The sequence below is a fragment of the Chanos chanos genome, chromosome 3, assembly GCF_902362185.1.
Source record: "Chanos chanos chromosome 3, fChaCha1.1, whole genome shotgun sequence".
Taxonomy (NCBI): domain Eukaryota; kingdom Metazoa; phylum Chordata; class Actinopteri; order Gonorynchiformes; family Chanidae; genus Chanos; species Chanos chanos.
This window is the reverse complement of record NC_044497.1, coordinates 17600596-17628465: the sequence shown is the minus strand read 5'-3', so window position 1 is coordinate 17628465 and position 27870 is coordinate 17600596. Positions and strand designations below refer to the sequence as shown.

At 41.5% G+C, this 27870-nt stretch overlaps 1 protein-coding gene across 1 annotated transcript; it reads right to left on the bottom strand.

Annotated features, from left to right (window-relative positions):
- Positions 1-35: 35 nt before the first annotated feature.
- LOC115808580 (F-box/LRR-repeat protein 7) lies at positions 36-26256 on the bottom strand. Its single transcript, XM_030770000.1, has 4 exons — positions 26220-26256; positions 21121-21210; positions 2770-3375; positions 36-927 (listed from the first exon to the last, which is right to left on the bottom strand). Exons 1-4 carry the CDS (start codon positions 26254-26256, stop codon positions 191-193), a joined length of 1470 nt encoding a protein of 489 aa, XP_030625860.1. The 3' UTR covers positions 36-190.
- Between the last annotated feature and the right edge of the window lie 1614 nt (positions 26257-27870).

Below are 27870 nucleotides of genomic sequence, written 5' to 3'. Positions count from 1 at the left end.
AATACTGCTAAATGGAAGGCATGGACTGCCTGACTGCTACAAAAGTATTGCACATAATTTCAATACACCCCAAACAGGCCCACCCTCCTCTAAATGCAATTGAATTAATGCAGGAAGTTTAAAAATAAAACATCCACTTGTCAGATGTCCATCCTCTGTCTGTGACTCCGTCCTTCACCCCGCCCCCTCCTCAGTAGAAGGCGGGGATCGTGTGCTCGATGATACAGCGCCTGCAGTGACGACGGACCGATCGCAGGGCCTCCGGCGGCACCTCGCACTCCTGTACGTTGAGCAGCTGCAGCTCACTGCAATATTGGGCCAGCGCTCGAAGCCCACGCCCCGTCACGCTCTCACACGCCCGCAGGCTAAGCCGCCGTAGTCCAACGCAGCTGCGCGCCAACATCTCCAGTCCTGCGTCTGACACCAGCGGGCACTTGCCAACGTCCAGCGAGCGCAGTTTGGGGCAGCTGCGCGCCAAGTGGCCCAGGCCGTGGTCCGTCAGTCCTTCGCAGCCGCGCGCGTTCAGGTAGCGCAGACGCGGGCAGTACCGTGCCACGTATCGTACACCGACGTCGGTAATGCGGACGCAGTGCGCCACGCTAAGGTAACGCAGCTGTCCCTCCAGACGTGCCACCTCACGCAAACCAAAGTCACCGATCAGACGGCAGTCGCTAAGACTTAGCTCTCGCACCGCTGGGCAGTGCAGCGCCAGCTGTCGCATGGCATCGTCAGTGAGGTAAGCGCAGCGTCGCAGGTAGAGGTGCGTGAGTCGCGGGCAGTGCGCCGCTATGGTACGCAAGCCCTCGTCCTCCAGGGAGAAGCAGTCTGTCATGTCCAGGTAACGGATAGAAATTTGCTGGCCGTGCAGAGGAGACAGCTGTAATGTGGCTTCCTGGGTCAGACTGATACAGGTCACTTTAGGACAGCCTGGAGCAGAAAAGGAGAGAGCGCAGAAGCACAGACAGAGACAGAGTTTGAAATACATTAGCATGAAGGTGTCATATTTATGAACAGCAATACCTGAACAAATATCATGACCAGAGGAAACTTAAATTCTGACAAACTACAGGTGTGCTTTTTGAGATATACGTGAATCAAAGTAGAAAGCAGCTCAAAGAATCTTGACATTGCAGAACTGCTTGTTATGAGATACTGAGTATTTGTGGCCGCAAAATTCAAACCACAACCAAAAATATTATGGATTAATTAGCGCTTAGCTTATTTGTTTTAAGAAGCATTGGAGCAAATTACTGCCAGCTTTAACCCAGAAATGATGAAAAAAATTCCCAATGACTTTGTACAATGCCTAACAGCCAACAAATTATTATTACCTTTCTGTAATTACTGGAGCTCCTGACTTTAAGAGGATAAATTAATAGAGTAATATGATATGTAAGATACCCCAGAGCATGAAACAAATTCTCATAAAATCCATCAAAACAGGTGTTCTGCATGATTGTGATATTACATGCTTAGAGAATTTAAATAGCGTAGGCATATTCCCATTATTCAAATATACCTCGGGAGAAGTGCTGTGTGAAATTTAAAGTGACTGTAGGTTTGGTAGTTCAGTGCCTTTTAAGTTTGAGCTCCGATGTACAGCTACAGAGACTTTTTTTTCCTTTTATCTATCTATTTATTTATTTATTTTATAGACTCTTGCCTGGGAATCACTGACTCTAGCATGGTGGAGGCATTCTGTGTGCTTCCTACTCCTGTTTTCCATCCAGAAACGCCAGAACAACGGCAGACTGCCAACAAAAAGCATGTCAAACAAAAAGATTCTGTATCCGCTCGGACTCAGAACCTCTCCTTAAACTCATATGTCTTTCCGCTGCCTCTGAACTTGAGGTGAACAGTTAATAAAAGCCAAAAGAAGTAAAAATGAAAAAAAAAAAAATAACGAGCTAAGAAAACAAGGAGGCTCGGTATTAACGGAAATGCGTAAGCGCACTTTTTTTTCCTTTTATTTGAAGTAATATGACTTCCTCTTTCTTCCTCTCTCAGCCTTTAAGTTTTGACCGCAAGAAATCGAGACTAGTTTTACAACAAAGGGCTTATTTCCTCCTCTCTTGTGAATGGCCACACATAAGCTTCCCCACCACAGTAGTTTCAATGATGAGGATTTGTGTGTGTGTGTGTGTGTGTGTGTGTGTATGTGTGTCACTCTCTTAATGAAAGCTGCAGACCACTTCTTACACTCTTCTTGAGGTTGGGAGTTTGGCTTTCAGAGCTTAAATGGGGCTCCCTTGGTCCAACAGGGACATCAGGAGTGCCAGTAATTCTTTGATTTTTTAATGCCTTTCCCAGCTTTCTGAGAAGAACAGAACTACAGTAAATTACTCCTCTAGCTAAAAATGCACACATGGACGTGGCAGTGTGATGTATGACAGCAGCTATTACTCTCCGAGAAATACAAATTACACTCTAGTGCAATCAAGGGATCATATGTTTTGTTTGTTGGCTCAGCCGCTTAGTGCGAACTAATGAAATGTGCTCATTCCTGCCCTCTTGTGGGTCAATGTGGTACACAATCCCATAGCAGCACAAGCAGTTTAAAGCACCTGTGTTTTCCTCATTTTCCTTTTCATGTTATATCAAAATATTTGTCATGATTTGTGACGATTTTTGAGTTTTGTTATGTGTTTATGGGTCTGACATATCATGTATTTCTCCTTTTATTTACATGTAGCTTTATTTATATATTTCACAATACCACAAAAACTAAAAATATTGACTAGAGAAACACATTTCATTTGTAAAAGTTACCTGAGACATCCAGATGTTCCAAGTTGGGGCAGCGGGACACCACTTCAAACACAGCCTCGTTGGACACATTGTAGCAACTGGCTACCTCCAGTCTCCGGAGCTCTGGGCAGGACTGGGCCACAGCGTGTAGCCCACGGTCGGTGAGTCTCCTGCAGCCACTGGCCACCACTGTCTCCAGGGTCAAGCACACGTTTGGTGTGTCCTGGCAAAGTCGATGGGTGAGCACCCTTAAGGCCCGGTCAGCGTGAAGCTGTTCTCCAGTCAGTCGGATGGATCTCCAAAGCCGAGGGTCCCATGCTAGGTTGTACCAACGTCGGCACACACGGGCACAACGACACAGCTGTGGCGTGGGGAGGTGGGCAAGGATCTGTAGGAGGACCTGGTCTGGCAGAAGGTCAATGAATGCAGGATGAGGGCACTTCGAGGGACGTGTGCCTGGAGGTGCGTGAACCTGCACCATGGTAACAGTTTCCCCAGGAACGCCGCAGCCGGAAGGGGAGGACTCCAAGCCATTGGTGACTGTTTGGGAGGACAGGGGCGGGGAGTTTGGATTCAAGATGAGGGCAGGACTGGGCGTGCTAAGAGTCCGCATGCTTAGGTCTGAGTCTGGAGAAAGAGAGAAAAGACAGAGAGGGAGAGGGGAGAAGCACATATCAGACTAAGAACTTTGTATTTGTCTTTCAGCTGAGTGAGAGTAAATCAGACCACTTATCTCCTCATCCCTGTCTGGTTCTCAGACAAACTGTGTTTGTGTAGTGTGTCAAAACGGGGGGAAAATGGTGTATTGATTTACCCTCTTCCCTGAGGGGAAACTGTTAGGTACAGGCGATAAAACATACTGCATGGGAATATGCCTATGCTAAAGAGGTACAATCTAACTTATTAACTTGAATGGTATGTGGCTTCTTTGCCATTGTTCAGCCATCACTACAAAAGGAAAATATGGAAGCTATCAACCACCCTTTGTAACGCCTTAAGCGCAGATGGTGCTGCTGCAATCTTGTTTCATCAAATGCTATTCCTTCACTCTCAAGAAAATGTTTCCCTATTCTTGGTTATCTGGTTATGAGAAATTTGTGTTGGTGAAGTGTCAAGTTTATCTTGAGTGCACTTGTGCGTTGGTTAACATACTTCCTCATCAGACGAATCCTGCCGCCTTCAAAGAGCGTGTTTGCACAGTGTGGTCGTTATGACTGACGCAACATGATTGGTCGGTTGTAAACAATGAAGCGATCTCCACAGATGTTCTCCAATTGCCGCGTCTACGCTGCGCAGAAGAAGTGGACAGGCGGGGTGTGAGAGAGTTCGCGGCTGGATCTCATCACCCCTATGGCGTGCGACGAGGATCCCCGCCCCACGGTCACCAGAGCGTTTTATCTGATTCTAAAGGGAGCCCTTGAACTGACCCTAAACCCAAAATGCTCTTCTCAGATGCTATCTGCTCCCATAAAAGCCCCGATCCATTTCCCCAGCCACAAAGCTCCACGCAGGGCAATTATAAACCGTCACAGCCGAAACCGAGCCAGTCACAAAGAAAATGGAATTAGGCGACTGATGTCACCCCTGGACTCTGAGACAGAGACAGTGACGTGAAGAAAGAGAACAGAGCCTGTCAGTAGGACTCCAGCTATTGTGCCAATTGTAGAGAGAGCTGAGAGATAAGAAGAAAATGGATGAGGAAAGTTATACATCCAGCTTTTTTCTTCTGTTTTCCTTTCCCTACACATCCATTCTCTCTCTCTCTCTCTCTCTGGACAAAGGCAAATATAAAAGGAAGACAGTCCTGAGAGAATCTCTCTCTCAGAGGCACGATCCTTTATTCCAAGAACTCCCGATTAAACAGTTCTAAGTGCCTGTTTCTGGAAGGCGCCCAACCTGGGGTAGTGAGGGATCATGGGTGATGGCTGTTTGTGTAAAGGAAAAGTCTTTAATGGAACACCTGGACTACTTTAGACCTACTGACTGAAGAAAAACATTATCTAATAAGATTAAAAAGAGAGCAAAAGAAAGTTGTTTTTTTTTTTTCTGGATGGGTTAACGAGTCTTTAAGTCAGTAAAAAAAAGTCAACAAAAATAAGTGAAGTTGGACACCTTGTTAAATTTAACAGCCACTGAGCCAAATTTACCAGATAGTTCACATGGTGCTTTGCAGGATTTAAATTTGTTTCACATCTATGCATTATGAATTTGATTCATATGTGAATCATAATTGTACAAGAAGAAAAATACTTAAGAGTTTTTCATTTTTTATGCTTGTTTGTGTGTGTGTGTGTGTGTGTGTGTGTGTGTACGTGTATGAAATTTGTATTCCCTCCATTGCTGTAAAAGTTTTGTCCATCTCTGCACCAGACAGATAGTAAGATGGTAAACATCTGAGTGTCTGTCCAGTAGATTTATGTCTTAGCTCAGTCAGGCAGACACACAGACACTTCCCTAATACTGCATGTCTGAAACTGTACACGACACACTAACACAAATCCCCCTGTCTCTGCCAGGTACATTTGTGTGTGTGTGTGTGTGTGTGAGTGTGTGTGTGTGGTGTGTGTGTGTGTGTGTGTGTGTTTGTATGTGTTTGAGAGAGAGAGAGGTTCTCTGTGTTTGTCACGTAGATTTGTATTCCAGACTTGACCTGAGATCAGCTTGACTCGTGGCCGGGTTGTGATGACATACACAGACCACAGTTCTCCAGGGAAAACATCTTTACCATACTGGCAGACAGCAGGGTCCTTGTATCAAGCTCTCTCAAACCCAGAAAAAACACACGATCAGTATCAGAGAACAGGTAGGGACAATTAAAAAGGCATTTCTGGTTCCTCTGATTTCTGAATTTCATGTTACACTGTATGGCAGGAGTGTATTAGATCAGAGAAAATGTTTTTCCACCACATCATCCACCAAATTGTTTTTATCAGTTGTAAACACGTGTAAGGTAGAGACACACAGCTCTCCGTCTCCCCCTGTAGAGCCATGGGTTACATAGCATTTTGCTCCATCTCTCATCCAGAACACTTAACTCTGTTATTCAAATACTGAGTAGGGAGATTACCTGTCTCTGGCAATTTGAATAACAAAGAAACACCAGAATTTAACTATCATAATGTAGATCAATATTTCATGATGAGCAATTCAAAATTTTCACATTTTTCATGTCTCACAGAGGTAAAATCAAGTTCTGATTGGAGAATACTAACAAAAATCACAGTAAAATCCAATGGGAATGTAAACTAAATAAATGAACTCTGAGAGAGCTTATATGATCCTCAACTCACCAGGCTGGGACCGTATAGACTCTCAGACTTGATTTAACTCTTTCTGAGTAAATTTGAAAACCGGTGAATTTACTGTGATTTACTCTGTAACACTAGGAGAAGCAAAAACAAAGAGATGATTTGGGCCACAGGCACCACTCTGCTGATGTTTTCATATTGTATATTCCAATATTATTCCATTACATACACCGACCACTGGTCTGGGACACTTCAGACGTATTATTGGTGGCTTTGTTCCCATTTCAGCTCAACAGATATATATATATATATATATATATATATATATATATATATATATATATACAGTAAGCGCCAAAATGTTTTAACAAGACCTAAATATTCATTACATTTATAAATTGGAAAAAAAAAATCACGTTTTGATTACAGAATTGCTCGCCTGGCATTTGGCACTACATGTTAGCTGTGTGGGGAAGTCAAACAGCCAAGGCAGAATCTATTCAACACAGAAGACTTTGGATTACCTCATTCAACACCGTAAGTGGTGTGCGTTTTAATGATCAAGCAAAATGAACTATATTAAAAAGAAAAGTCCCACCACACACTCAAACGTTTGTGCATATCCAATAACAGAGCAAGCCAATCAGAAATTAATTTGGTACGCACCAATTAAAGCTTCTGTTTTATGGTTATGACTGAGCTATGAGCTTCAATTTTTGCTACATAAACTTCAGCAAATATAAGATTTTTGTTCATCCAGATTTCAATCATGTGCAGACTCTGAGTTAGCTCCAGAACAGCCCCAGGTCTGAGAGGGGCTTTAGCGTGATCTCTGTTTTGCACTCCGGCCTCTTCTAGCATCTAGCATCTGTGTGCGGATTCAGGTCAAAGTCTGGCTCTATCAGTCCTGGGTGGTCTGTTCCCTCGGCTGATTCCCCAAGGATCTGCACCATGCAATGCATCTGACACCTCCCCTTTACGGTGTACACAGCTGGAACCTGTCCCTAAAGGAAGCCTCCATTTTACCATCACCAGGCACCAACATTTTTTAAAAAACAACTCTGTATGTATCACTGCCACCAACGGGACCTGAACCGAGCTCTGCTGTGTGTGTGTGTGTGTCTGTGTGTGTGTGGACAAACAACCGTATCTACTGCAGATTTCATACCTGACATTCCAGCGTAAAAGACTTCAAGATGGTTGCAGTTTCTCCCCCCGAAGTTAGTGTGTTTATTTTAGCACTTCATAAATAACAGAGCATACCTTGGCTAATGTCCAGTGTTTATGGATTTGTCCTGTGTTTAGGCAGTGCATTGACCCTAGCTTATTCTACTTGACTGGAGGCCGTCAATACTAAATAAATCACTCACACATCAGTGGAAGACAAGCTGTGTTACATTCCAGTAGATTTATAGACTGGAGGAGGACATTCAAAAACCTCACAGATCAGTAAAGTACACTGGGGTGGGGCGGTACTGGATGATGCATGCATTTCATATTGCTGTATGTTTTGAGCGTTCACATGAAAGGGTCCGTGATGCAGTGCAAGTCTTATCTGGAAAGCCTTCCAAGAGTGATCAACGATCAACACTCCTGGCAGAGGTTTTAACATTAGTTGGAGCCTTAATAATGGCCCAGCTCTAAGCCTTGATTTAATCTGCCAAAAAAAAAGCAAAATCTCCCTCCATGTTCCATGCTCCATGGAGTCTTTGAGTCCCTTGTACACGCATTACCCCCTAAAAGGTCACCTGTACCCTGGTTGAATTCAGCAGAGATAACTACTCAGTGTTTGTCCAATCTTCTTCAGTTCCTTATCAATATGGTATGGATTCTGGATCCCTTGTTGGTTGCCACTGGCCAAGAAGCAACTTCCAAAAGCATGACAACACATGTCACTGATCAGTAGAATGTTCCCTATTACAGGAAATCACACTGCAGCTAATTAGCTTCAATCCACACATAAACCCTCCTCACCCCAACACACAGCTGGAAAGAGCAAAAAATGGAGACAGGCATCTGGTTTTTTTTTTCTTTTCTTTCAATGCTATTTTTAGAAAGAAGGAGAGGGGGAGAGAGAGAGAGAGAGGGAGAGAGAGAGAGAGAGAGAGCAAGCAACAGGGCTTCTTTTGTGAACGATCATCAAGGGCAGTGCATGCCAAGGTTCTTTCAACAAACCCAGGCAAAAGAAAGTGAAGTAAAGTGCCATGTCTTCAAGCATGAATTGTGCAATTTTTCTGTAGACAAACATTAATACTTTAAGCTGGTAATCTACGACGACGAATAAATAAATCAAATCTAAACACAAGACCATGTTTAGTCTGTGGTCCAGGCTCACATAATTTTTGTGATATTTTTTCTTCTCAGCATGTCCCATTTAGTGGTGGACTGAAGCTGAGGAGGAAACTTGGGCATCAGATCAGGACAAAATTTATGCCAACTGAAATTCAAAGAGGACATTACAACCTCAGCACTTTTGCTCATTTCATACAGTTGATTAAAACCAGTGGTTTAAGTTCCAGCATCAAACAGGACATTGGGGCTAGAATATAACTTGTGTAATGTTGGTATAACTTTACCTTGTGGGTTTGTAGTCGACAGGTAATTGGACCTGGAATAAGAATCAATTACTGATAGACTGTGTAATTCCACCAGTGAGACAAATGCTAGACTAAACTGCTTATGCGGAAAAACGCACATTAGAAAGTCAAAACATCAAAGGCAAGCCAAAACAACTTGGATGAAACAGACTGTGAACTTGGAGAGGGCATGACAGACTACGTGGAATGGTTTAGGATGATGACAATAAGTCACTGTGAACCAGAAGAACCGGAAGGCTCTCAAAATAGGAGCCAGATTTACTAGGACCACATGCATATTCTAACAGTGTTTGCATATTCCTTATGGCATGACAAATGACTGATTATTTACAAATACCATGACCAGTCAAGAGCAATGTCACTGGTTTCTCACAATCTACAGATAGTCCACAGAGTGAAGTGTTCACTCATGCCAATCAGTGAACTCTCTCCCCTCCATACCCCTCTATACATCTGTCCATTTCTACTGCATGATTCTCTCTCTGTCTCGTCAGTTTCTTCAACTGGGGAACATATAATTAGTGTCATTTCTCCTCCAGCTGCATAACCTTGACACGAACCATCAGTGGCTACAGATGGAGAGAAGGAAGAATCCTTTGGTTTGAGATGTCAAGAAGAAACAGGTCAAACATCTGGTCTATAACTTGAACATAGCACAGCAAAGGAGGGAAAAATATATCTGGGAGAAAAAAAAAACACTTGTGTATTTCAACTGTGTAACCACAGCAAGGCAAGTTTTGGCTTCTACCACTTGTGAATGGACAAAACAGGAGTGTGCAAAAGCAGTTCTCTAGAGTAAAGTTGCCCTTGGGGATGTCATTAGCTAAGGGTAGCCATAGTTCAGTGACTTGAGATGGAACACAGCTAAATATTAAGGATTTTGTGATGGCAGAACCACTATGGATGGCACCAATGAGAAATATGAGAAATTACAGTTGAAACCTCTCAGCACTGTTAGGAATGTGGACCTGACACTTTAACTTTATGGCTTGTCTTTGATGTCTCATGACACTCACTCCCACCAGTATCCCTCCCCGTCTTCTCAACTCATTTTCATATTAAATAGATACTTTTGAAAAACCATTCTCCAAAAGTTCTGAAAAAGCTTTTTTTTTTGTCTCACTTTCTCAGTTTGAAAAAGACAGTTCACCGTTGTCACCCACCCAGTGTTTGATAACCCCATTGATTCAATGAGGATGAAAATTAGCATATAGCATTTGTGTGAAAGAAATTGGATTTCAAGTCATATATCATTGCCAAACAACATCATACATTTGGACAGAGGTGATAGCTAAATTTCCCTCAGAACTCTCTATAGATGACAGAGTGAGAACATGGCTATGACAAAGAAAGATTCCTACTGTTTGACCTATGAAGAAGGAATGCAACCTGGTGGTGGTCACAGACGCCTTGCCACTGATAGCCAAAATGACACAGCTGCAATCTGCACCTGTGAACTCCAGTTGCAGGATGCAGCATCGCTCTAAGGCAGAGTTTTATCAAGCTGTGTTGAGTTTTCAAAATTCCATAACGATAGATTTGAAATCAAATTTGTATGGAGACTTGGTGGTTGGATTTCAGGAAAATTTTGATTCAAGTTAAATTCCAGACATGAAAGGGTGCCTGGTTTACAGCATTGCTTCAAAATTCCTTTGGACTATTCAAATAGACAGCAGCATCTTTGAGGAATTACATCAGTCTACACCCTCAGAAAACATGCAGAGCACAAAATTAAAGACGCAGGGAATAAAATAATAGAGGGAAAGTGAAAATGAAACAAACGTCCTGTCTTATTACACAGATGAGGAAGATAGGAAGGGCAAGAAAAGCAAAGAGGATCATTTGGCCAAGAAATTCTCTCAGTGTAATCTCTGCCAGGTTCGTCTGGAGGGATTGGACAACTAGTGATGCACTAAATCCCCCTTCACAAGACCTTCCACTTCTGCTGAGGAGTGGGCATGGCTCCTAGCGTCAATAGTTTACTAATGTTGCAGTGCTTGGCTAGACAGTCAAAACCATTCGTTCTGCTCTAGGGCTCATGTGACGCATCCTATCCCAACAGGCTTTTTCACGTACGCCGTCCTGCCAAGCTCCGTCTGAGATCTGGAGGTGTGTGAGAAAGTTTCTGACACTCATTTCTAAGTCCTGACTGGCAAGAAAGAGAGAGAGAGAGAGGGAGAGAGAGAGGGGGGGGAGCACTTGATGTCAATTTTCCAAATCAAGCAAAGGATGTAAACCATCAGAGGGAAAAAAACAGGGCAAAACAGTCTCTACGGAGTAAGAGAACTGTAAAACCTGACAGTAATTATGAAGTGTTACAGCAGACATGTAAAATAAAACTCCTTGCACAACGTGAGCAGCAGAAACACAATATAGCAAGGGCTGTATGTAAGGGCAAAAAAGAAGCTCTTATGGACATACATGACTGCACAGTTTACAAAATCTCTTAATGAGTGTAACACAGTGAAAAGGGTGGATGGGGTCCCACCTTCAAAGCAACCACAAAGCAATTGCTCAAATAAGCTATGAGCTCTGAAAGCTACACTGTAGAGTCATCTGCAATTTGTGCAGGGAGTCCCCTTGTGAAATGAAGGCATGGTGAAGATCACTGCAGCACCGTGAAACAGACTGCTTGGCTAACCTCTTCTCCACCAGGGCAGGAGAATGTGAGGGAGCACCGAGCGCACACTGAGCATGTGCAGTGAGCATTTGTCTGCTGGCCCCCTTCCGGAAAGTTCAGCAAGAAAAACAAAAACAGCCTCGGGGCCTCCCCAGGGCCCTCATGTCTGCTGCAAGGACACACGATCCCTCCTCTTCTCCTCTCCGCACTTCGTAAATCTCACACCACTGCTGCAGAAGTTCAGATGTCTGACGACAAAACTTGACCATTAACCACTCATATTCGGAATGAGTTTGACTGTTGTATACATTTCTCAAAAAGAAGGGGCTCACTGGTCCAGATCATTCAGTGAAGCTAAACCAGCAAAATGTCTCTGCAGAAAAGCAAGAGACTTACCACTTGATATGTGGAAATTTGCCCTATGGGAGCTCAAGGAGTTTTGTAGAGCAGATTATTGAGCAGATCAAGTATTTCTGTAGAGTAAATATGAGTCATTGCTTTGGATATGGAATTATTCTTCACATATGAACTTCACGGCTGCTAAATCTAAGTCTCTTTTGCACATGTGTGGAGCAGACTCACATGCACACTCTCTCTCTTTCTCTCTCTCTCTCTCACTGTAGATTGAACTATGGTCCCTGGGGTCTCTCTGTACTTGGTTATGACGTGTGACATGCTGTGGTAAATGCTGTCATGTGGTCTCTGCCTCATAGACCCCCTTTCAAGAACCCAGGGTCGGGACGGCACACATGTTAAAACCCTTGTCTAAGATGGAAGAGGTGAAAAGACACAATTTGATGACATCCGGACGGATTTGGTTGCGTCAACCCCAGCTGTAACCAAAAAGTTGTGTTTTCAATGGACCATTGGCACAAAAGTAAGCTCTGTTGTTTAGAAGTCAAACCATTGGCAATTTCCCTAGACGGGCTCCATGTGAAGAATGCAGATGGAGCTAGCTCAGCGGGAAACAGTGGATCCCGGGGTGGCGCATCCAAAATTGATGAATTCCGGTTCAAATAGAAGTTCAATGAGAAAGTGAGATTTTAATGTGTGATGTGCCAGTTTTGGAATATCTGTCAACACTGACACTTTTGCACAAATGGTCAATACTAAGGGGGTGTCCACTCTCTAGCAGGCCCAAATGAAAAACCACAAAGCTTTGAAAGGAACCAGGCAGCTTTAAACAGACTTAAACCTTACTGATGTCATTAAAACTGAGAGAACCTAACTGATCCAGGTGTACGAGAGCCAAAACCTCACTAACTCTGCTGTTGCAATATTTTTCTCTTTCAAACGAAGCCTGTCCTGATCCCATTCCAGTAAGCGTCAGTTTATAATACTAAGATGCTAAATTGGATGGCTGAATTCCAAACCGTCTGGAACGAAGGACCTTTTTTTTCTTTTTGATGGGGGAAATAAGATGAGGTGTTACTTTTCTGAAATTATGGAGGTGTTTGAAAAGACACAGCGCCCAAATGAATCACACATCCCAACGTAGACCACATCGACTGTTCCGTTTCAAACTTACATGTGAGGAACATGTACGCCAACTGCTTACTAGGTGAATAACATTTACTCCAAAGTTTCTCCTTTAATTATTACTTGGGAAGCATTTATTTATCCATGGTACCTGACAGTGTATGATTTATTACATGGCATTACATTACACTGGGCTGAATCTGAATGCTTCAAGTACATGAAACATTAATTTGATGCGGGAATGACATCATCGTGTCCTTAGACTACATCAATGTGGTCATTCGATCACACTTGCATCAACATGTATATTATAAAGACAACCAGACAAGACCGTTTAAGCCACAACAGATGGTATTACATATTGCGGACACCCCTGTTCATGGCAAGCTTTCGAGAGTTGTCTTTGTGGTGGTTCTCTGAAGGAAGTGGTTCTTGTTTGTTTCCTTTCCCCCTCTTTTATCACTGCTGTTCTTTCATATGCCACAGCATTATAACTCCACAGAGCCAATGCTGAGAGGAAAGAAAGGGTAGTGATGGAGGGGGGGGGGGGGGGGTATTAGGATATGATCATAAAGCAGATGGTACGTTGTCATCAGTGGATAGTATTGACAACAATTCTTGTCATTTAAAGCAATGGTTCCCCATCCTGGATTCCTACAAGACAACAGTAGCCCAGTTCTATCACTCCGGAATCAGCTTCACTGCTGTTTGCTGAACCCTTGACTTCTTGAACTAGGCATAGCAGTGTAAAGCACTAACTCAAATGTGTTGTCAGCTTTGAGTGATGATGATTTGTAGGATTGTTCAATAGAATAACAGAGTACAGTTTTATGGTACACACAAAGCAATTTCTTTGTGATACTAAGTTTCTTAAATTAATTGCGTAATGAAAGCCTTAGAGGCTTGGACATTTTTGGTTCCACTGTTATAAAGCATTACTGAATATAAAATGGTGTCAAGATAGGTTAAAACAATGTTTCTTTTTTTTTCTTCTTCTTTTTTTTTTTTTTTTGCTGCCATTGTGTTTTTTATCTCAAGAAACAGCTCTGTCATTGGGGATTTGACGCATTCCACTGGCTGTGGTAAGCTGAGTTTCGATGTTAACGCTAGTACACTTGTAAATGGAAACAATGGGATTACATAAGACCGAGATTTGAACCAGACAAACCATGGCCGCATGTGTTGCCACTGTTTCCAGCTAAGGATGCCTTCTCCTGAACTAAATGAGTAATGTGCGTGCAGGCAATACACTGAGTTGAGAAACAGTACAATAAGGCCTGTTATCATATATTTATATTACCACACATTACAAAACGTAGTGCTATGCACAGGACCAAATGTAACATCACAGAGGATCCTTGACTTCCCAGCATGGTTCGCTTCAAAGTTCAAACAGTGGGTCAGTAGTTCTAATACAAGTACCTGTAAAACATTTCCTCACTATAACAGCAGGTTTTCCGTTTCTGCCAAGCATGGCACCTTAGCCTTCAAGCGCCTTTCAACGAAGCGCCTTTCAACGAACTGTCAATCAGTGGGACAAATGGCCGTTAGATTAGGTTCGCTGTCAACACTAGAGCTGTTCGCCAGCTCTCTGCTAACACTGCGCCGCCCATAGAAATGACAGGAAAAAGAGCTATTGTAGGTTCTCTATACCTCCATTTCACATCAATGTATTTGATTGAATGGGATTGTGTTATTGTTTGGTCTGGAAATGGTTCTTGTCATCACTGATGAATGATGCATTTTATATCGCTCTTGTAAGCAGTCTATCCTTCTGTGTTGAAACCAACTAAAATTTATTGATCATACACATACACGCACGCACACACGCACGCGCGCACACACACACAAACACACAAATGCACTGGCACACTTGCTAAAAGTAATAAAACCATAAGCTACTTGTGAATTATGATGTTTAAATTGGACAAAATCAATTACATTCCCTGTCCTGGTTTTACATAGTGATTACCAGTGCCGAAAGACCATGGCATGAGTCCTATAATCAAAATATTTTACATTATCTGAATAGCTTTGGCTTTGTGCTTCGTTATATGACTTTATTTTTCACTCACACATGTCATCTGTACAACCCATGGGCTTAAACATCCATAACTTTCAAAGGGAAATTCTTCAGCTCCCTTCCCTCCCCTGCTTTCATTTGCTGGCACTAAACAGATCAACAATGACACGCCGCACACTGTATATGTTTGTGTGAGGAAATAAATGGATGGAAATCGCAGATATGCGGCCTGTTTACAAACAGCAGCGAGTCATGGGATAACGTGTTGGAGACAGACAGAGTGCTCCACTGCACACTGTTTACACTCGCTAACCGAGTTCACCTTCGCTGACCTGAGAACTGAGGAGGGGAAAAGAGGAACAGGTTTTTCACATGTCGCTCAGTGGAGACATGCAGTCGCACAAAACTGAAGCCCTGAGTATTCTCCAGGCCTGTGCAGAAAGGTTCCTGTTTTATTAGATTGGATGTGAGTCTGAAGATTAATTTCTCTCCACGGGCAAATTGGGCATTTGAATGTCATGAGTCATGGATTTTGGGTTTTAAAAGGGGTAAACTGGCTTGACATTGCCACACAGATTCTCACTACATGACTTGAGATGACATTTTAGTTGAAACATCTGTCCATAGAGATTTTATATTGTAAAGGGATTCACAGCAATACAATAAAGCTGGACTCTTAAAATTAATTGCCACAGTACAAATTCTTAAAAGAACTTCTCAATCCCTTTAATGTTGGACAAAGTATCTACATTACAGCATACTCAGTTGAGGATTCACAAAGCTTGTGTAAATTAAATGACGCAAACATATACTTGAATAGCTAAACACTACTGAATATAAAAAACAGTAGCAGTGGTAGACAAGAGACAAATAATTGATCTGAGATCTTTATTTGCATATCATTTGGTTTTTAATGATATGGTGCATAAATAAAGATATTTCTCTATCACCCAAGTCATTATTATTATTTTTAACCAGACATCATTAGGCAGAGTACGTGGGGGTGTTATATGAATCAATGGGGGACAACTTTCTGGGAACCACAACTGTAATCTGGGTAGGGACAATCTGGTATTAAGCTCTCAGCTAGGATATTAAGTCTGATTTTCCCTTGTCTGGCTCTTCCTGAAGGTCTAAGAGGGGATATTTGCACATATTTGACGTAATGTTCTTAATCAATCTCAGTGCTCCATCTGACAGGTGCCAAGCACTGAGAAAGAGAGAGAGTGGGGGAGAGAGAGAGAGGGAGAGAGAAAGAGAAAGAGAGAGAGAGGGTCTAATGCAGCCAGGCCACAACCACAACCACAGCATAACTTCACTGATGCTCACTGGCCGCCATCTCTCTAAACCTGGTCGTGCTCCAGATCCATCATGGACCGTTTACTGAGACTGAAAAAATAAAAAATAAAATTTTTTATTGATGCCTCAAGGTCAGATGAAGACAGAATTTGGTGAAACAACAAGAAAAAACTCATTTTGTTGGCTGCTTCACCAGGGGTAATAGAGACTCCTTGACCATGAAGTTAAAAACCAACAAAAAAAAAACTGCACAACTTAATTATTTCCCCACTTACTCTTACACATGATCTTGGTGTGATGTATTGAAAGTACTGGCCTCGCTGCTAATCAAAGGGTCAAGGTTATGATGCCAGAAAGAAAAAGAACATTACTCTTTGGCAAGTGAACAATTTTGTAAAATATAGGAGCGATAACCTGTGCACATTGCACTTTAGGGGAAAGAGAAGTACAGGAAGACGTAAATATGTCATCTTAGTGTCATAAATATGCCACCCCGTCCGGACTATTCCCTCACGTTTCCTCTCTCTGTCAAAGCAGAGGCTTCGAGCATTCCTTCAGATTTCACAAAGACAGGAGATTATGTTGCAACAAACACAGATAATACAAGGACTTATGAGTCTAAAGCAGTGATCTCCTAATTAGAAGTTCCTCTCGTGGACACTCTCCGTGTACGGAAAACTCGAACCATGCCCCAGGACGACTGCCGTGCCAAAGAAAACCATCTAGAGACTGCTGTTCTAGGGCCAGGCTTGAACTTATATTGTGTATCTTGAACCACATCCCAAATGAGGAATGTGCAGCACAGAGATTCAGATCAGGTCAGCAGCTGAGGCAAAGCCCCTCCTGATATCACCTCCACCAATCAAAAACACAGCGTAGGGCCAAACTCTGTTACTCTTTTTTTTCCTTCTCCTGAATCCTGAAAATGGAGGTCTGGATCTAAATACAATATTTACAGGGAAAGGTAGAGATTAAATAGTGTTTCCTCGCACCTGCTTAATTATTTCCAAATGACTGTATTGTCAGACTGATCTCACTTGCAGAGAACACAAGTAATTTTTACTCTTTGATCACCTTTTGCATACTTTTAATGTCTGTTTAAGAGAGAATGAACCTGACACGTGCCTACTAATGTACGTCTTTGTTTGCAGTACACGACCATTCATGCCGCCCAAAGATGAATAGACCACCAAAGTTCCATTATATTCATTCTAGTCGACTTAAAAGTATTATCCAAAACACAATCAATTGCCCCAGGACTCCTTGCAGAGATCCACTTTTGGCCTTATAGAACACCTACAGAAACCATTTGGCACTATTACTCAATTTCATCTTCTCCCAATGAATTCATCAATGTCGTTTTGATCCAAAGGGGCCAGGAAACGTAACGGCTCATGAGTGAGGAATGGGGAGAGCTTCCAGTTCATGATGGTGTGCAGACAACATGCTGATTATTTCTGGAGGAAGGACGGTCAAATTGTAATTTTATTAATTGCAGACCATTGCCATGGTGTCTGAAAACCACAAACTGCAGGCTCTGGAATGTTGAAAAAGTAAATCAACAGTCAATTAACCTGGCTGACCTCAACTTGGACAGTACTGCACACACATAGGAGGTAAACATGTTTTTGACCAAAATTTAGATATAAGCCCCATAAATTCAATCTTAAATTGTCCTCAAATTAAGGGCCTGGTTTTATGTTTCTTTTACAATCCAATTACATGATGCTATTTCATTAGTTCAAGAGTTTAAAGAGTAAAATGATCAAGCAGTGATCTTTTGCTATTTATAGCCCACAGAAAAACAGCCCCTTTTCAAATTAAAGAAGAAATAACATTAGTAGACCTTGTGACTGCATTTTTGGTGAGATTTCCCAAAACAAAGTACCTGAACTTGTCATATTCACAGACAGATCCAGAGTGGTATGTGTATTCGTGACACAGAGATGAATAAGAGCCCAAACAAATTCTCCTGGTGATTATTACAAAATATACCACTGACTGACAGCAAAGACGCACTGCTGATGGGGCATGTGTTTGTTATTTTGTGGATTGCACAGTCTCAAACAAGGACATGTCATCCTTTTATTTAGAGACTCAAAAATAGAGAAAATCACAGTATCCCGGGGCATTGAATGCATGTTGTCTAAGAGGAAACACCCTGTGACCTTTGCCTGAAACAGGACTTGGAAAATTAAAGCTTGGTAAGACAAATTAGCCAGGCTAGTCATTGAGGATTCATGAGAAACACAACCAACTCTGGTACATAAAATTGAATCTCATGATGTCTATTATTTAGTAAGCTGTCTGAGAACAAACCATTTCTCACCTGACCTTTGGTGCGGTAAACAGGTGTTCAGGAGCAGAAGTAGGAATGGACTCTGCTCCTATAAGAAATTCGCCTTACGGCAAATTTGAACACGTCATTGGCTCTTTGCGGCATCGTGTGATCCTGATTTTTTTTTCATATTAAATATAGTGTGCTACACTTTCTTTGTTAGGAGATAGTGTAGTGTGTGTTGGTAAAACATCCACACCTAGAGCCTGAAACAGCGTTGTCAGCTCCTAGATAAAAAGAGAATTGTTTTTTAGAAAGGAGCATTGACGAGAGTTCAGATCTCTCTTTTTACATACCGTGCCTACTGAGCATTTAGTCATTAAAAAGATTGCGAAGAGGATACAGATCGCCAAACCAGTCATTCCAGCTGTCTCAGAGACTAATCCTAACTTTTTTATGCTAACGCTGGCAACACTATCAGGATCCCTCTGTTTCTCAAATACAGCTATAACCACAGAAGCAAAAGCAGTCAATTGCTTTTTAAGGCACAGACTGTCCTTATCCCCAAAACCTGCTGCATAAAAAAGATAGATACTCTCTTTTTCAACCTGTCTGGGCGAAGAACCAATGGTTCTTTGGTTCTACCAAAATCATTACACATTATACAGTGAAGAACAAAAGAATGGAGTGAGGTATGTTGAGCTTATGCAGAGCATTTTGCGCTCCCTTTCTCCCTCCTTCTCTCCCTCTCTCGCTCATATACACAAACACACACTGATACACATAATTCAAGAGGCAAAATGAGGGGTTGGATTCTTTCCTAGGCCAAGTGAGTGCCACAGCGTAATGAGAACAATGCCTTCCTGGAAGGTTGTTTTGAGAAACTCTGCCCAACCACACAATCTCCTTATAACCAAGCCATTACAGGCAGCTCAAAAACACATCTCCCAAAAAAATAAATAAATAAATAAATCCCACCACCAACGTGGCTTTGATAAAAGAACAGATAGTGGACAAGAGCAGCAGGTGAAAAAATAAGACTCCACGTGCTAAGGCTGTTTCTTCCATGCACAATGTCTAAGTCATACCAGGATGTGGTCCTTCTCTTTAAGAGTTATTGGAGTGGTTTGCCAGAGAGAGCAGCGGATGCAGACACCCAGGGGACTTCCACAGACAGACTAGACAAGGTGATGGTGTCTTTCTGGTCTTACTCTCCACACAAGCAGAGGACACGAAGGAATGCATAGCAACGCTTTACGGTTTGTTTTGGTGCTTCAAAGATTCCCTCTCTTCAAAACAAATTACAGAGCCTAACTATAGGGAATCTGCGCGAATTTTATGTTTTAGTGATTTTCAGCTCTTCTAACCACACACCCAGCCCCAAAAGGCTAAGATACTGAAAATTTTGAGCCAAATCTTAGGAATATTTTCAGTCCAATATAGCCTCACAGACTGGATTGTCCACTGACATTTTGAATTTTTTTAACTTAATTTCTTGAAGCAATCAGTTGCTTCAAAGGATTGGAGTTATTCTAACTTTTTGATTTTATGGCGCAATGACAGACTGAGGATTGGACAGATCAGTGTATGAATTATGTGTACTCCCCTCATCAGATAAATTGTACTCTATAATTCACCGATCAGTTTAAAACTTTATGACTGCTTAAAGGGAAAGATTTGTAAATGGCTTTAAATGTGGCAAAAATAACCAAAGAAGTAAAATGACCTAGCTTGTGCTCAAGTTCGTTCCTTCATTATTTAGGTAATTGCTGTAGTCTTTGATGGTGAATTTCCCTTGGAATTTGTTTTGGTTGTTTGTTTGTTTTTTTCCCTTTAAATGATAATGGTTACCACACTGAAAAAAAACCCCAAAAAAACATCTGAAGCAAAACCCAGGCTGTGCCCAGGCTGGTTCTCCAAATGGACTGAATTGATTTAAAGTGAATGAGGACAGTGCGTGATGAAGTGTTGTGACACCTTTGAAAGCATAGTTTTGGGACAATGACATTGAGGCCAAGCCTGAGTAGACTACACACCAGCTAGGTCAGAAGTTGGTGCTACTGTTTGGGAGTCAAAATATTCCTGGATCAAAACACTAAATGTCAGTGGTAACACAGACAGTCTTTAACGGTAAGATTTCTTTCGTGCTTGCCGTTTGTGAGCAACAACTGTGAGCGGTGCATGAGTTCCGGCTAATCAGCATGACAAATGCTAAAAATAAAAGACAAACTTTGCTCCCAGTTATGCTTGGCGTTTACCCAGATAATGCTTGTGTGGTCTAATGCCGTATGTGAGAGATTCAGCTTCAGATGAAACGCAAAAACATACTTCGAGCTAAAACAACATAGGCGGGATTTAAACGACTTTTTGCCTGTTCACAGACACACCACACAGACGCACACAAAGTGCGTGAGAGCAGCGTATGTATGCTTTATGTGAAAACAGTCTTAAGGTTTGTTCCCACTTTGAGCAAAAGTTTTCTACCACACACAACTTTAAGGAAGTCTCACAGACAACCTGGTATAGACTCACATACACAAAGCCACTGTCATTCCTGGTCACACACTATTTGATCTCTGATATTATGTCTCCCAGGGCAACACATTCTTTCAGTTCTAGGAGGCAAGATACTTAAATCCAGCACAAGATGAATGACCTGCAGGGTCTTAGTTTCGATGGGAACACCGAGTTGTTTTCAATATCACGTTATCCCAGAAACACACAAGGCTCCTCCAAAAATAGTCAACATTGCTTAAAAAAAGACTAAAAACGAGAGAAAAGCGGGAGGAAAGGGCAGTTTGGTTGATAATGAGGTCCAGATGCCTTACCTTCACTGGTAGCCACATTTTTTGGAGTTTTGGTTGGTGTGTGTTCTGTGCCTGAGCTCACGTCGGAGGAGATGCTGGAGCTTCCTTTACCTTGTGGACCAAAGAACAGAGGGCAGAGAGAGTTGGTCAGAGAACATTCTAGATTCTTTATACTGTGGCACCATATGAACATTATTATACTGCCCTTTAAGGTAACACTCCTCTCAGTTCAGATCCTGTGGTCCCAATGGCAAAGAACAAGGCAAATTCACCAATATTTAATTAACATTGAGATTATTCAATTAACAATGACTGCATATGTGGGTCCACATAGTCTAAACTCCCAATGTTAATTCAGCACAAGTGAATTTGCTAAGTATATTCATGCTCTACTACCTGATTCTAGACTTCAACGAATCATGAGTCTTGATTAGTTAGCCCCAAATCCCACTCAAACCATGTCTTCAAGTCTGATGTTGCGTAACACTGTTTTAGAGGGTTATGTCATTGTTCCATGGCATAAAATACACATAACACTTCACAACGACTGCATAAGCAGAGCAGTGAGAGCTCTGAGTTGCCTAGTACCAGAGTACAGAGAGAGAGTGAGAGGGTTTGGATACTGTAAGCCAATAGCATAACAGATGCGAAAGAAGTTCAGTCTGTCAACATGACTTTGTGAGTCTGTTACTCTGTGAGTAACAGTCAATAGTCAAGAGATATATGTCTGTGGGATTTTACACAATGATGAATTGAAGAAAACACAATATATATCACACATCAGAATGCAGTGAAACTGAACATTTTATTATTTTTTTTCCTGTCAATGGAAAAGTGAAAAGGGTAAGAAAGAGTTCATTATTTTTACTGTGTAGCATTTTAGATGATGAAAAAATACAGGTATACTGAAGGTTAATGTAGGTTAATTAATTCATTTTTACTTAATTTTTTAATACGCTCTACTCTTTTTTTTTTTCAGCTCATCTAACGTGATCCGCTAGCAGCAGGATTTTGTAGAGATGCTGCAAACCTTGTCTTCATTACTTCTTTTGGCAGAAGATTTTCACTCCTGGCTTCAACACAATGTTTATTCTTGCAATCAGTTTGTTATATTGCCCAAAAATTAGAATAGGCATCAATTCCCAGTTCTCCCCCTCTTGCTTAATGTGAAATGATGTTCCCAGGAAATACATAAAACCCTTGAAGGAGATGTATTTTTACAGTTAGACTAAGAAAAAAAAGAGGGAAACCCCTCCATTTCAACTATGAACTCTGAACTTCAGATTTTTTTTTTTTTCTGAGCCTCTGGCTTGAGTCACTGTATCCACTGGACAACAGATTACAAAAAAGGGTAACATTTGAATCTGTCTCTATGGAACTTAAACACTTCATTGGCAAATGGAGCTTTTTGCTCTGGCTGGTTCTTTCTCCTTAATGCAAGCTGTAAAACTAAGATGGAAATGTCTGAAAAAGCCCGAACTGCTGAAGAAAAGAGCGCTCTGTATGTGTGTGTGTATAAGAGAGCGGGAGAGGAAGGCAAGTTAGTTTATGGTACTTGATCCTCTGTCAGGCCATAAACCTAAACCACAAGTGGCTTAAGTTTGTGCCTTCGTCCCTCGTACGGCACACTGACTGTAAACAAGGCACTTTTCACACGCTCGTACTCCTACACACACTCACTCACATACACAAACACACGAAAAATACGCTCCAAAAACATATAGATTCATAGTAGAGTAGATAACAAGAGAGTGTCAAGATTCTAAAATGTTACAAACACCCCATGCCCCTTGACTACAACAGAATGAGGCATGGACCAATTTGCACTTCTTTCATAATGACAGTGCTAAAGCTCAAGATGACCAGACTAACCATTTTCATATTTTATTTTGACCTTCCTGAAACAATAGTCCATGAAACGATAGTGCTTTGAGAAGACAAGTGACAAGGGTTCATACAGGGAATGTCCACTTCATCATTACCATCCCGACGACAAGTTTTTGGTGACGTCACCAAACCAACACATCTGCTTTCGCTCCCACTCCCCTTCACAAGAAGTGAGTCACCAGTCAAGTGGACCCAAAGAGCTTTGTGTGCGATGAATTTAGGCTAAATGTGATTTTTGTTATTTTGTTGCTAAGCAAAGCTTGAAGTTCTGAGCATCATCATTTTGGATGTTGAAATAGTGTTACTTTTGTTGCTAAAGTACACACAAGAAGAGCACCAAATTAGATTCAAGAATGGAGCCCACAAATATCTGAAGACAGCTGTGGTGTCTTACTTCATGATAATGTCAGAGACTAGAGTTTTAGAAATAATCACTTACACACAACTTGGCCTATCATTTTCCTACATATTTTCCTCCAATCTGGTTGCTTGCCCTTGTAGCAGTCACCACAAAGCCTTGGATTTGAAAAGGAATCACCAAAGTGGCATTGGCACTGCCAAGCAACATGTTACCACTTATGAACTGTGACATTTGCCATCAGTGGAACAGCCAATCACAAGCTGGACTTTACTACAGCTCCTTCTCTACTACAGCCTCAAGTACCTCCTCAAGGTGCTTGACTGAACTGCTGGGATGGGGAAAGCAGTTTGAAAAACATCAGCTTCAGACCTGTGGAATTCATCTATACAAACTATTGACATGTTCTTTAATGGAAAATGCATCCATCCATTCCCTTCCATGTCCACCTCTCTTCTAGTTAGTGCACACCAATAGCAGTAGACCAGCCAACATCATTCCCAATCTTTCCCACGTCAATTCTCATAGAGTCCAATGTAGGCAGATCCCTCTTCAAATCTTCCTCATTAAAATAATTTTGCTTGGCTGATGGTGCATTGCATGCATTGTCATGCAAATCCTTTTTCCCATTACTCATTCAGAGGCTCAGCACAACTGACTGCTGTTTTCCACCGTGGAAACTTCAAACAGAGTGAGACCTTGTTCTCATTCATTCAGTTTTGTTGTTCATGTAATCTGTCACACTGGGCCAGGTCATGAACGTAACCATCATGATTTAGGCAAATAAAAAAAAACAAAACATGCTGGCTAATACCACTAGGCCCAACTGTTCATTTGGTTTATTCTCCTTTCTCCACTTTCTGGCGGAATTCAAGGGGAACTTTGCAGAACTAACTAATGAAAATCTATGATCACAGAAACATTATTCTTTTTCCTTTTAAGCATAACTGTTAACAAGATTTTCACTGGCTCCTCTCCTGTTCCTCTCATTTGACTAAGGCATAAACTTTGAATCTTCCAAGACCCTTTGGCAAATCTCAGTGATGTTTGTCCCACAACCCCACTGGTTGAGTAAAAATCACCACGTGCCACTGACGCTTGCAGTGGAAGTAAAGCCGTGAAAAAGAGCTTGGACTGTTAGGAGAGTTACTTGTTTACATTTCTGGAAAATGACTTGTCAGAACCTGGGCTAGTTTCCTGTCCTGTGCTTATGTAAGGTGTGAGGTGGAGTGGTCTGCCAGGTGCCGGGTCTTTAAGTGAAACTCAAGCTGAGGACAACCGCAAGCACAGATGTTTGAAGCATGAACCGGTGAAATGGCACGCATCCATGGATCGTCTAAATAAAGTGATGGCGAGGCAGCAGGTCTACCTGAGTGAACTTACAAACCTAAAATATGAGCAAGAGGTGTTTCTGGATGGGTGTCGGGTTGGCTAACATAGTCTAGCCTTCAGATAAGATGGTCTGAAGTTCACAAGGACATTTTTTTAGCTGTAAACTTGAGTTTCTATTTGTATGTTCCTCTCTTTTTTAAGCTACCTTTAGAAGCAAAGTCAAACCAGCAGGACGTCTGGTTAACAGACCAAATCAAATCAAAGTCAAGTGGCCCAAAGTCTGGTGGAATCATATATTCTAAGGCATTCATCTGAGAACTTCATACATGTAGTGACCTTTGTTCATGTGGTAAATGAGACATGAAGACTTGCCCTTTTACCTACCATGCAACTCCCTTCCCATGCTTACCAGACAACATTTTCATGCAAACACATCCACTTATGTTTTAAGTCCACACTTTTACAATGGTACTGTAATATAATGATGCATAAGAGATATATATTCTAACCCCCCATGCAACACAGCCTCTCTCACACACACATGTACACAAGCACACATGCACACACATTCCCAAGTGTTGGCTGTTTAAAGAAACCGATTTAAAAATCGTTTTATCATTTTAACACAGTTGTCATCTCAGCAGATGTAATAAAGCCATTGGTGTATCCAAGCAAAGCAGTCCTTTGAACTCTGATCGATCCTTAGTCAGCTACAGCTGACTTAAAAGGATATGAGTGAGTATCTATTTGAAAAGAGAACTATATGGATAAATAAACACAATGACTATTAACTAATTTATATGTGTACTGAACCACAAGTGCACCTATAAAAATGTTAATTGTACATTATAAATCGGCACAAGAGCAGTGGTTATTTTCGAACATGATGAAAAACATTAAAACTGGTGACTGGGGACTGGAGGTGTCCAGACTGAAGAGTGACATGCAAATCCGACGTTCAACTATGTACTTGTGGATGCTTACACTAGAACAAAAATCATATGCTGAACTCCAACGCGCGCATGTTTGTGTGAGCTAAATTGCTTAAATACATGTCTTTAATCTTCAGTGAAATATATACTCATAGGCAATATTAATTACGTCAGGTACACCCAGTGGATCGTGTCCAAGGATCTAAGCATAGCTGTTCTATAGTCATGCGACAGGTTCTAAGACGCTTCAGACTGTGCTGGTTTGGGAGTAGTTGTGGTATTCAGGACGTATACATACAATGGACAGAACAATAGCCCGAGAAGTTGATGTTGCTTACGGCTTCCAGTCAACTGTAAGGCGTTTTATCGACGTACGATGCTCTTGACTACATCAAAAAAAAAAAAAAAGTTAAGAAAAGAAGAAGAAGGAGAAGGAGAAGGAGAAGGAAAACAAAAACAAAAACAAAACAAAATAAACAAACAAAAAAAACCCCACAGAGCCTGCTTACATAAATAACGTAGGGGAAACCCAGAATGCAATACAAAAGCGAAGTGATACCATAAAAAATAAATTCACAAGTCATATTCAGCATCTTTAGAAGTGTGCTTACCTTCGCTTCCATACTGTTTCCCATTGTTCGCACCCATTCTGAAGAAGGCATAATCTATCCACAAAACTCTGGGATATCCATAATCTTGCTAAATCAGTACATTTGTACTAGTCAGAACATTGCACAGTAGGAATATTACCTCAATGGGAAAAAATTAATCTTTAGTTTGAGACTATTTCAGTGTTATAAAGAACGAGACAAAATGTGCGCAACATTGTGTCAAACTACTGTGACTACAGTCTACAACATGCAGAATAGCTGCAACTTTTAAAAGTTTTACATTGTCCAAGACTAGTAGCTAATCCAATCTGTATCGTATTTTGAGGACGACAGGGAAATATTCCAGAAATGTGAAGATGCGACCATCAAATAAACGTGCACACGAACTCTGTACTACAGCAGGGCAGAGCAAATTTCAACTCGTATATCACTCGAAGTTTAGTATGACTATCGCACAGAATCGAGCCAGGGGCTGGACCACATTTAAAGAGACCGCGAACTTCAACTTCTTTCACTCAGGACAACATCAAATTCATAGAAGTATGCAATAAAAAATCGTTTGACGCCCCCGAAAAACAAACAAACAAAAGCTGTCTAACTACAGTATGATATGGAATTGCGCTCTAAGGAACGTAGGATAATTCAATGCGCAATAACTACAGTAATAATAACAATTCAGCACTTTCAGTTGTTCTAAGTATTTAGGCTTTCCCCCCCAGCGCAATAATAAACAATTCTGTTCCAGTTGTTTCAGTGTCATTTAAGGGTCACTTTATCAATCTTCTATGAGCGCGTATATCATTAGGCTAACAGCACATAGCGCGTAACTGTATCGAACAATCAAGATCTCGGAATAATGAAAGAAAGAACAAGGGACGCATAATAGAATATAAACTGTCCATCTACCCTCAAAGGTAACATTCATATAACCTCAAGAATTGAAAATAACCACCTTCCCATCATAGATCCTAAATCACGTGCACTTCACTGTCTATCCTTGCTGACGGGCCATTGTTTGTCACAGGAGCTTCCTGTACTGGACAACGCGAGTGGCGACTGAATACTATTAACGGAAACAGCTCGCTGTGTCCTTCAGAACAACAGGAATTATAAACAAGCCTGGATATTTTAGTCCTTCGATTGCTTCCTTGAACTTCCCATGGGTCGTAGTATGTGGCCTTTGCCTTGCACTGACAATAAGACAAGTTACATTATTGTTGTTCTAAAATGCACCTACAAGGGCTGACACATCCAGTATTTGTGCTTTTGAGGGACAAACTGAATGGGTGTGGGGGATTCAGATTGTTTATGAGTAAATTAATCTTATCTAATATTTTAGCCTATTCATTTCAGGACAAAAGAAAAGCTGTTATCAAATATATCATGAGAACTTCGCTAAGGCACAGCACGACGTCTTCCAGCATATCACTGTCAAATCAATTGTGGTGGGAAATGAACTTCATGTATCTTGAATTTACATCTATTCATTGATCTGTGCTCAACGCAAAAGTCAACTGTTGTTGTGTATCCAAACCCACAAAATCTCTTTAACTCCTCATTATGTCTCTTATAACCCAGTCCATTCATTCACTGCAGGACTAAACCCTGACCACACATGTGTAATGTCAAAAAAGACATTTTCTTGGGAATG